The following is a 9,927-nucleotide window of genomic DNA, read 5'->3' as shown; positions in this document are numbered from 1 at the left end:
TCTGCTGTCCTCAGTGTGTCCTGTACAAAGAATATTGACCAGCACAAGTCATGTTATGGTTTTCAAGATGTAGGGAACGAGGGTCATTTTTTTAACGCCAGAAAACATCAAGACAATGACGATTTGGGCTAAGCTTTTGAGAAACATTTATCACCAAAGACACTTATCAGGCCCGGTAAGTTACCGGGACTTTCGAGAAACGGGCTCCAGGGCTTATAAGCGGCGGTTTACGGTATTCGTGGAGAGAAGGTAGACACAGAAATACCAAATGTAGGAGCCGTAGCATGTCGTTATTGCTACTTCGTGATTTAATATTGTTGACACAATGTTCTTTGTCAGTTCTTTTTCGTTTCTCTCCAGAAAGAACTCCTTTCCTCTTTATCAGGTGTTTGGACTTAATTTACAAACGTACCGACCAAATTTGACGGCATTTAAATGGTGATGTTATGCTCTTTTGGACTTCAAATATAATGTGCCCGTTTATGAGTATTTATTCTGCGTGCGAAAGTATTGAAGCAAACGGACATTAGTTACGAAAACTAGTCACTTAAAATCGTCTTTATCCCCTTTAAAACATACATTGAAACATACAAATCTTTATGGTGACACTTCCGGTTCATGGTTGTCACGCAACAGTGTAGCTAGCTTGCAAGTTGTTTATTAAGAAAAAAAGAAATGTTTATTAATTCGTAAACTGGATTGTTTTGTTACTCAGAGAGTAAAAGTACAGAAATAACCCCAGTGCGGGTTAATGAAGAATTTGATGCTAAATTCTTGTTAAAACGAGCATGAAATGATCATGAAATACTGAAAACCTCGTCGTCGACTTAGAGAGATTAAGAATCGCGTTTACGGCAAACGACAAACTTGAGATTCGCGTTCATGTTTTCTTGAAATGAAGAGTACAAAGATAAGAATAGCGCAAAATAATTCTGATACGCCGATACAAACCTACTCAATTTTACTGAGAAACTGAAAACAGCGAGCGGCAAATGAAGGATAAACATGGTCACGTGGTCATTTCTGCCGTTTACCGTTTGCCGTAAACGTAACTCTTAACCTCTCTTATATGCTTATCGAGCGGGAATAGATGAAGAAGATGGTCAAAACTTATGTTGGATTTTTCATTAAGGTATCAGCTTAGTTTCCGTACCTTTGTGTCTCAAATTGACGCACGTTTTTTATCCTCTTTTTGGCTTTCGTAGTTCGCGGTCATCGGCTGTGTCACGCCATTGTTTACAACGCGAATGCCAGATTTTCGACAAGGTAGGTGATAAATTCGAGGCCCTGCGGATCACTTAAAATAATTTACCCAAAGTTTTGTTTTGTTGTTATGATTGATAAGTACACAGTGAAGCCATAGAAAGTCATTTTATGATAATCTAAGTTATCGCCCATGGGTAAAATTGCCGGTATTTCAGTTCGAAAATTTGGTTGTTAAAAATTTGCATTTATAGCATGTTGTTCTAGATCTGTTTGGGGCATAAAAGTAACCCAACTTTTGAATGTTTTTCTGTAGAACAGAAGAAGAAGACCTAGAAAAGCAATAGATGTTATTTCATGATCCGTGACTGGGTGTGGATTGATACGCGGTCGGCCAAAGTAAAGGAAAATTCTGCCCATTTTGAACTCAACTGAACTGTAAATCGTTTTTCGCTTGTTTAGGCGTAAGGAAGCCGTATTTGGAAAAACTAACTACTGCCCGTTTTGTTTCTTACTAAGGCCTACCTATGAGCAAAATATGAGCGAAATCGATTTTTTGACTTGTGCCACCAAAAGTTGATTTCGGTCGATATTTGTGGAAACCCGCTCTTAAGAGGGTAGTGATTCTTTGAAAAGGGTTTAGGCAAGGTAGAATACCTCCCAGTCATCTGGGTAGAAGAAAACATCCCCAGCCAGGATTGTTCGCCGGTCCATTACTTCACTTAGTGCAGGGTAGGAATAGCCAAGGTATGCGCGTGAATATTTGTTTCTGTTCGCGTGATTTACAATGATGATGCCGACTCTGCTACCAAATCTTGGACCATACTTTGAGCTCCTGTAAATTGCGTATTCTGGCCTTCTCACGTTGCTTTTAAATGGCTTAAGGCCTTCTTTGTTGCTCAAGGAAAAAATAAAAGCATTGGAAGTGTAACTGTAGCCACCACTGGACTCTGAAGAACAAGAAAATAGAAACAAAGTAAGAAATAACAACATTAACATCGCTTTATCATACTTTTTTAGCGATATCAATTTTTTAAAAGTGCATAAAATTTTCATCTAAAAGCTGTTTTACAGTTTGATTAAAACTCTTCCAAAGGTGGTTATGTTATTAGTCAAATGAATAGACTGTTAGTTTTCACAAATCGCAGTGATACAGGTTAACCAAAATCATGATCAAGTGCATTTTTGTGAAAATTAAATAAATAAATAAATAAATAAATAAATAAAAATACGTGTGCTAGTCGATTAGTTTTGGTTACTCAGCTAGTTGTAAAAAAGCGAAAACTCAACTTAGCACGTTGTTTTTTTTCGTGTTTCATTTATGACTCAAAGATGCCAAGTTATCGTTTACAAATTGTTGCCGAAATTGATATTGGAAAAAAGTAGAAGAATCAAAAGCCTTTTCATTTAAATTTCTTTTAATGGCAACTCCAGTCAAGATAGAAATGTAGAAGAGGAGGAGGGAAAATAGATATGAGGAGACGGAGGAGGAGGAAGAGGAAGATAACTGTAAACTTTGGTCAATATGCAATCACAAGATTTCTCTTGAACGAAAGCATGCAAAAGACTCTGCGTCGATGTAACGATTTTTAAGCAATCACACACAAGGATGAGAGAACATTAAAAATGACATTCTAGCCTCCCACGCGGTCGTTGTTAGGGAAGTCGTATTACCTCCTTTGTGGGGAGGAGGTAATACGAGTCCCCTAAAAACGATTGCGTGGGATACATACATACATACATACATACATACATACATACATACATACATACATACATACATACATACATACATACATACATACATACATACATACATACATACATACATACATACATACATACATAAACTTTATTTAGACACGGTAACAACATCAGTTACAAGATAAAAATTTAAAATTAAAACTGGTTTACATGTTTGCCGTGTGGGAGTACGAGGAGGACAATTGGCGATCTATCTCATTTCTGAAATTAGTAAAAGATCTAATGGCTCTGACGTTAGATGGAAGGCTGTTCCACAAATGTGCCCCACTGTAGCAGAAACTACGTTTCAAAAAATCGGTACGAGGCTTAGGCAGAGCCAATTTGTTGTCACTATTTCTAAGTCTATAGTCCGTGCTGAAGGGTTTAAATAGGCCTTTCAGGTACTCCGGAGACTGATTATTGAAAGTTTTTAACATGATTTTCAATTTTTGCTTCTTCCTTCTGGTACAGAGATTATCCCATCCCAGCTAACCGCGTAGAGCGGTAGCGCTAGAATAGTAATCTGACTTCGTTATGACCCGAATGGCGCGATTTTGAAGCTTTTGTAATTTGTCAGCTAATTCGTTGCTGAGACCGTCCCACACAGGACAGCAATAATCAAAATATGGTTCAATAAGGGCTCTATATAATAATATTTCTGTATGGTCGCAAATGAACGGCCTCAGTCTTTTAAGTGCACCTATGCCAAGGGAGATAATCTTGGCAGTCTCATTAACATGTTTGGACCACGAAAGATTTTGATCGATGTAAAGTCCTAAGGATTTGGTGTGGGGCACTCTATCAATTTCGTGACCTTCAATTTGTACAGTAAGTGAATGGCCAATCGTAGTACTAGCAAGTCTCTGCCGTGAGCCTATTAACATTACTTCCGTTTTGGCAATATTCAGGCTGAGCTTATTTACATTGAGCCATTCATGAAGGTTAGCTAGTTCAGTGTTTAGTACTGATTCAAGCTCTGGTAAGCTGCTGGCGGCAATGCTGATACTTGTATCGTCGGCGTACATTCGTGGTAACGCCTTACTTAGACAGTTCGGCAAGTCGTTAATATAGATCAGGAAAAGAAGTGGACCAATGACGCTTCCCTGTGGGACACCAAAGGTAACAGCACGCGCACCAGACAGCTCACCATTAACTACACACTTTTGTTGACGATCGCTTAGATAGGAGTCAAACCACTTTAGGGCCCTATGATCAATGCCATAACTAGCTAGCTTTCGTAAAAGAATCTTGTGGTCAATGGTGTCAAAAGCCTTTTTTAAGTCTATGAAGATTACACCATTTATAAGACCGTTGTCAATATTGACAGACCAACTGACTGTTAGAAGCTTCAAGCAAGGACGTTACTGTGCTATGAAGTGATCTAAACCCAGATTGACAGTTAACTAAAAGATCGCTATCGCTAAGATATTTGAGGGAGGCTAGGTAAAAGCTGACAAATTGATCAGTGCCAATTTTTTTTTAACATCGGTCAGAAGTGAATTTGTCGGTTACTTCTTTTCGCCGAAAAGCTTACTGCTTCCTGTGAAGGCTGTTGGCGTACTGCTTTCAAGAAGTATTACACGTAAGACTTGAGATTAATGTTCATTCGTTTATTAGTTGTTTAGTTCTATGGAACCGGTGATCAAAGGAACAATATAATAAAGCTGTAAACACGTTCTTATCTGTTTTCAAACTTTCTTTTTTCAAGTTCGCGAGATAAATTTCCTCAACATTAACATCAAAGTAAGCTAATAATTCGTAAAATACATCCGGTAGAACTTAAGAACTGCGGGAAGACGCGAAACAAAACTACTAGCAGACAAACGATATTAAATTTATTATGCACGTCTGCGGGAGTTTAAAACGAAATGACGGAAGAGATTTTTTTCCTTATTTCGAAGTGACGAATCTTGACTAAAACCCAGAAACCAATCCAAATGTTTCAACTCGGTGTCATTCACAATCAAATGCATCCTGCACTGTTTATATCCAGGCATCAGTAATAGGCTTTGTTTATAGCCAAGAAACCGGTTTCGGTTTTACGAATATAAGAAGCTATAAAGTTAGTATAATTTTTTAGCGTATTTCTGTCCTGGTTAGAAAGTCCATACCTGTAGCCGGTAGTTGTTTTGCTTCTTCCTTTGCATGGCCACGAAACTTGATTTCAATTTTTACAGTTTAACATGAGCAAGAAAACAGTGAAAGCTGATAGAGCTCAATAAGCTTATGGAGATTGCGAAAACTGCGTAACAACTTTGCAGCATCATGACTTTCCACAACTGCTTAGACTTTCTTAAAGAACAAATAACTGAGCTTTAGACATTTTCGGGTACTATTTGAACCTTATCGTGCTGGCAAAAGTGACAGAAAGCAGCTGAGAAAAAAAAACTTAAGTTAAGTGTCTGAGTGCACTGATCCGTAAAGTTTAAGCTTTTTTCATTCATTCAACTGTAGCGATGCACGCAGCGCCACCGTTCTGGCACCTTCTTGTCTTAAATGTGAGAGTCGGGATCAATATGCTTTTATTCCAACTTTACTTGTCTTCTTCAATAATTACCTTTTCGTTGTGAGAGTCTAATTCCTTAAATGTGGGCACTGATGAAATATTCCCTGGTAGAATTTTAAAATTTGGACGACATTTTGAACGGGTAGAAAAAGATTTCAATTTCTCCACGGGCGAACCTGCGCGCACTCGCGTATGGCGAAATTTTTTCTAAAAATGGATTTTTTGGTACAACACATGGGGAGAAGCCTGTAAGTCAAAAGGGCATCTCTCGTTACGGTATCCATCCCTAATTATGGCTCCTGTTCGTGCATGAACTGTTGAGCAATTAAAATAAAGAATTCTCACCAAAATGAGTGTGTGTGTGGCTGTTTAATTTGTGCGCGCTATTATTACCATGCACAATTTAGCAGCAATGAGTCAATGAACTGGAGTGTTCTCATTCGGAGCACTGTAATAAACATAGTCGACAAAAAACTGTTTTTTTGTTTTACAGAGCGGTTTAACCGCCAAAAAAAAAAACAACTGACTTAACATAATAGCCTTGGAAACTGTGCGTGGAAGGGAACACGCGACTCGTTTTACAATTCGACTTGAATGTTTGGGACCATCTTGTAACAGAAAATTAGAGGTGACGACGATGAACGTCTTCGAGAAAAAGACATCTTTGCACTTGTTTGCAATTGCAAGGAATGGCTAGGCTTGAACGTTGGCGCTTTCATTTTGAAAATAATGATAGATGTTTAAAACTACCAGTCAGCGGATAGGGATTACTATGAACAAATGAGGGCGAGCTTGGGCAAGACTACTGTTTCTCTCTCCTCTATTGTTTAGGAGTGACACTCATTGTAAACCTATCCACTTATTAGCATACAGGAAGGAATCTTACCAAATGCACCTAGTCCATTGCTGGTGCTTACTTAGTCCCTAACGGGGCTTAATTCGGTCCTTATATTGCTACTTTGATTGCTGCCTTAAGTGATTTAAGGACGGTGCCTACTTTTGTTACTGCGCATACGTTCCGCGCATTTCGAGATACTCGGATTTCCTATGGGTGGTGCCTACTTATACAGGATTATTTTTTCGTGGTTTAAAACTATGCGGGGAGAGCAGAACTTAGCAAGTGCTCTTGGTATCCAAAAACAAAATTGGGAGTAACCATGCATTTTTCAGATATAACGAGGCTTCAATTTGGGAAAAAAAAACTGCCATACATTACTTTGTATTTTACTGCTGTTTAGAATAATTGTTTCTTAGTTATCTCTGAAAATGCGTGGTTACCTACAACGTTCTTTTTGAACTTGAACAGACCTTGCCAAGATCTCCTTTTTTGTATAGTCATAGACTGCACAAAAATACTTCGTAGTTAGGAGGAGCCGTCCTTAACTTTTCTTTTTTTCCGCTTTGTTTAATAAGATGCCGTAAATTTTATGCCCAAAGTTTTGACGTTTATCTCCATTTGTAATCCATAATTGTTGTCATCTTTTATATTGAAATTCGTTTCCTCGTTTACCGACAAACAAAACCATTGCAAATGACGTGCGAAGTAGGAACAATTTTCCCGCGCTTAAGTAAAAAAAAACGAGGAAAACGCTTCGTTGCCAAATTACAAAGACAGGAAGAAATGAAAATGTTATTTATCGCACTTGGCAGGTAACTATAGCAAGCCGGTTCTGTGCCCTCAGCAGTGAGAACGACCCTCGGCTAAACTTAAGATCTAGGGCACATTTTTCATATACGGACCTTCTGACCAGTAAATAACAGATATTTACCCCAAGCTATATCCGTGTATCCTCCGAATATGTATTGCTTTACTTTAATGATGGTGACGGTGTGATTTATTCCATCACACCTGCTGTGGAATTCACTGACGTTCCATCCATGAGTGGAGGCGCGGTAGCACAGTAGCCACTTAGAATCGTTTCCAACAGCAGGCGCAAGAAACATAGAGAGATTGCTGAGGTAAAACTCGTTGTTAGAAATTATTTTAGAATTGAGCGAAAATCCTGAAAACAAAAATTAGAATTAATGGTAGTAAGGGAGGTTTAATTACTCAGGAAAGTATGACTTAGACAACACCAGGTGCAAGGAATTTATGAACAATGGTTATGTCTTTAGTAAACTTGTGCAGTTTTTCCCGTCCCAAGTGTATGCTGGCCTGCATGTGCAATTGCACGATCCGTTGGTGTCGTTAAAAACGGCATTTGCACTGTAGCTGAGTTTTCTTTCTTCGCAAAATTTTAAATGTTAGGTAGTTCTCTGCGCATTTAAACTTAATATAAAAAAAGCATGAATCGAAAAGGGCTGATTTCTGCCAAAAAAAGTCATGAATTTATTGCTGACATATTACGTTTACATAACTTAAGAGCGGCTGCCTGTAAGAATCAAGAACTGCATTTCAGCGAACACTTGGTCGAATTTCTGATATTTCGTCTGAAGATATCCTTTGATTAACTATTTTCGAAAATCATATTTTTAAAGTTCCAAGGTATTTTATTTTTTGAGAAAATTGCAAGAGTTTGAAATGCGGCCTAGGTGCGGTCACAGGCCGATAAAAATTGCGAAAATTTAGGTCAAAGGACGAAGCCCCGTTCACGGTGTAAAATAACTCAATAAACTTGAAACCTTACTCAAACCTAGACCAACCATCTCAAAAGAAAATTAATACTATAAACTAACCAAAGTCGCTGGCTGTTTTCTAAAGCATGCAGATTTGTGTACGCTACACTGTAAATTCAAAAGATCTGTTTCAGCCCCAAAGTGCCGTTTCAGCTCTATGGCCCCTGGAGCTGATTTGACTCTTCGTGGGTCCATTTTGTCAAGTGGGTTCATATCGACCCCAATAAAAGCCGTTTTAGCCCCACCAAAAACCGATTTGGAACACAGTGGAAAATAATTCGGCCCCTGGGTGCGTATCGGCCCTTATCACTACAGCTGTTTTGTCTCAAATTAGTGGAACCATTTCCGTTCAAGTCTAGTTAACTCCAATGTAGGGCCGTCTCGGCTCCTATTAATGGAGTCGTTTAGACATCGAAGAACAGAGCCAATTTGTTACAACGCAAAATGGCCCCAATCACTTGAGCCATTTTGACTCCGAATGGTATAACCATTTCCAATCAAGCCAAGATGGGTCCAAATTAGGGTCCATATACTGAATTTTAACGTAAAGGAAAATTGTGACAGGGAGAATTTTGTGGGAAAATTTACTTTATAATTTCCACCTTCTTCTGAATTGTGGTGCATGATTACCGTTGTCCAATAAAATCCCGCGTTTAGTCCAGTTGTGGAAAAAAGCTGCATTTGCTTACTATTGAGTCCTTTTCATTCACCGAACCGAGGTTATATATTCTGGAAGCATGCAGTAGTCCATTTCAGTCTCTGTGATTATTTGCTGACCGCTTTACGATGGAGAACTTCGCCAAAACGTTCAGTAAAAAGGAAATTAAGACATGGCTTGGAAGCCAGGAACGTCTTCACCGGCAACCATCGAAAGAATATCAAGTAAGTAGTACTTGAGTCCGAGCTTGCTTTAACATTTGCAACTGAGCTGGAATTAAAGCCCGGTAAAAATAATCTTCTTACTTTTCTTTTTGTTTTTTTTTTTAGATTGTTCACTGGCGACCATGATATAGGAGGGCAATTTCCGCCAGTGGAAGGAGCCTGGATACGAGCATACGTCACTCCAAGAAATCTTTGAGAGCCTACTCACTAAACGCGCATGACAAATTTTTCAGGCGGGAGGGTTTAAACGGAAAATTGTTCAAACTAAGGTTTTTAGTTTGATGTCCACTAGTCTTGGCGATTTGACTGCAATAGGAAAGTCAAATCATGGACAGCCGATTTCCTTGTGTTAATAATTTGCGATTTATGATTTTCTCTTTACTGTCGGATCGTATATTACCACAAACACATTTGCAACAGAGCGTGATGCTTGCACAATATCTTTTAGGTAATCTTTCCATAAGTTTTGTAGCCTTGAATTCTGCTCGTAACTTATTCCCTAAATTTACTGCGCAGAGTGTAGTATCTGATAGCGGTGCTGATAGTTCTTCTGCCGTGGGATTTTTGGTAATTAAGCGACTTGTAAAAATTGAATTGCCATTTGCACCAGATTCTCCTTAGAATGAAATATACCCGGGGTAGTCAATTGATAAAAATTCATATCGGAAAATCATTCGATAAATCGATATCTATCGATAAATTGAACTTAAACGATATTAATTTTATCGGTCAATCGATAAAATTCGATACTCACACGCCGACGAAGTGTTAATGTTATCGATTTTATCGGATTCATCGATCGTTATTGAATCGATAAAAATTATCCTGTTTCCGTTGAGGGAGAGTTTGATTGTGACTCTTTAAATGTAGATTTCAAAGGCGGCAATGAAATGATTTGTTGACAAACACTGTACAAGAGACCAAAGAGACTGCATTATGATTTTCTTCCTGATTTTATTGTTCGATTAATCGGGTTC

General features: G+C 38.4%; 2 protein-coding genes across 2 annotated transcripts in view; both read right to left on the bottom strand.

Annotated features, from left to right (window-relative positions):
• The window catches only part of LOC146485164 (uncharacterized), a 428,948-nt gene that overhangs the window by 236,453 nt on the left and 182,568 nt on the right, over positions 1–9,927 (bottom strand). The gene's annotated exons all lie outside the window — the stretch shown is intronic.
• LOC146485171 (uncharacterized) overlaps positions 1,843–9,927 on the bottom strand; it is a 28,596-nt gene continuing 20,511 nt past the window's right edge. The window contains exons 4-5 of the mRNA XM_085103541.1: positions 7,222–7,455; positions 1,843–2,153 (exon numbers count right to left, since the gene is read on the bottom strand). Of these exons, the coding sequence (XP_084959667.1) occupies positions 1,843–2,153; positions 7,222–7,455 (545 nt within the window). The remainder of the gene's footprint in view (positions 2,154–7,221; positions 7,456–9,927) is intronic.

This window comes from Pavona decussata, unplaced genomic scaffold (genome assembly GCF_977016875.1).
Source record: "Pavona decussata unplaced genomic scaffold, jaPavDecu1.1 SCAFFOLD_27, whole genome shotgun sequence".
Taxonomy (NCBI): domain Eukaryota; kingdom Metazoa; phylum Cnidaria; class Anthozoa; order Scleractinia; family Agariciidae; genus Pavona; species Pavona decussata.
The sequence above is the reverse complement of the archived record's forward strand: the minus strand, read 5'-3'. Positions and strand labels throughout refer to the sequence as shown.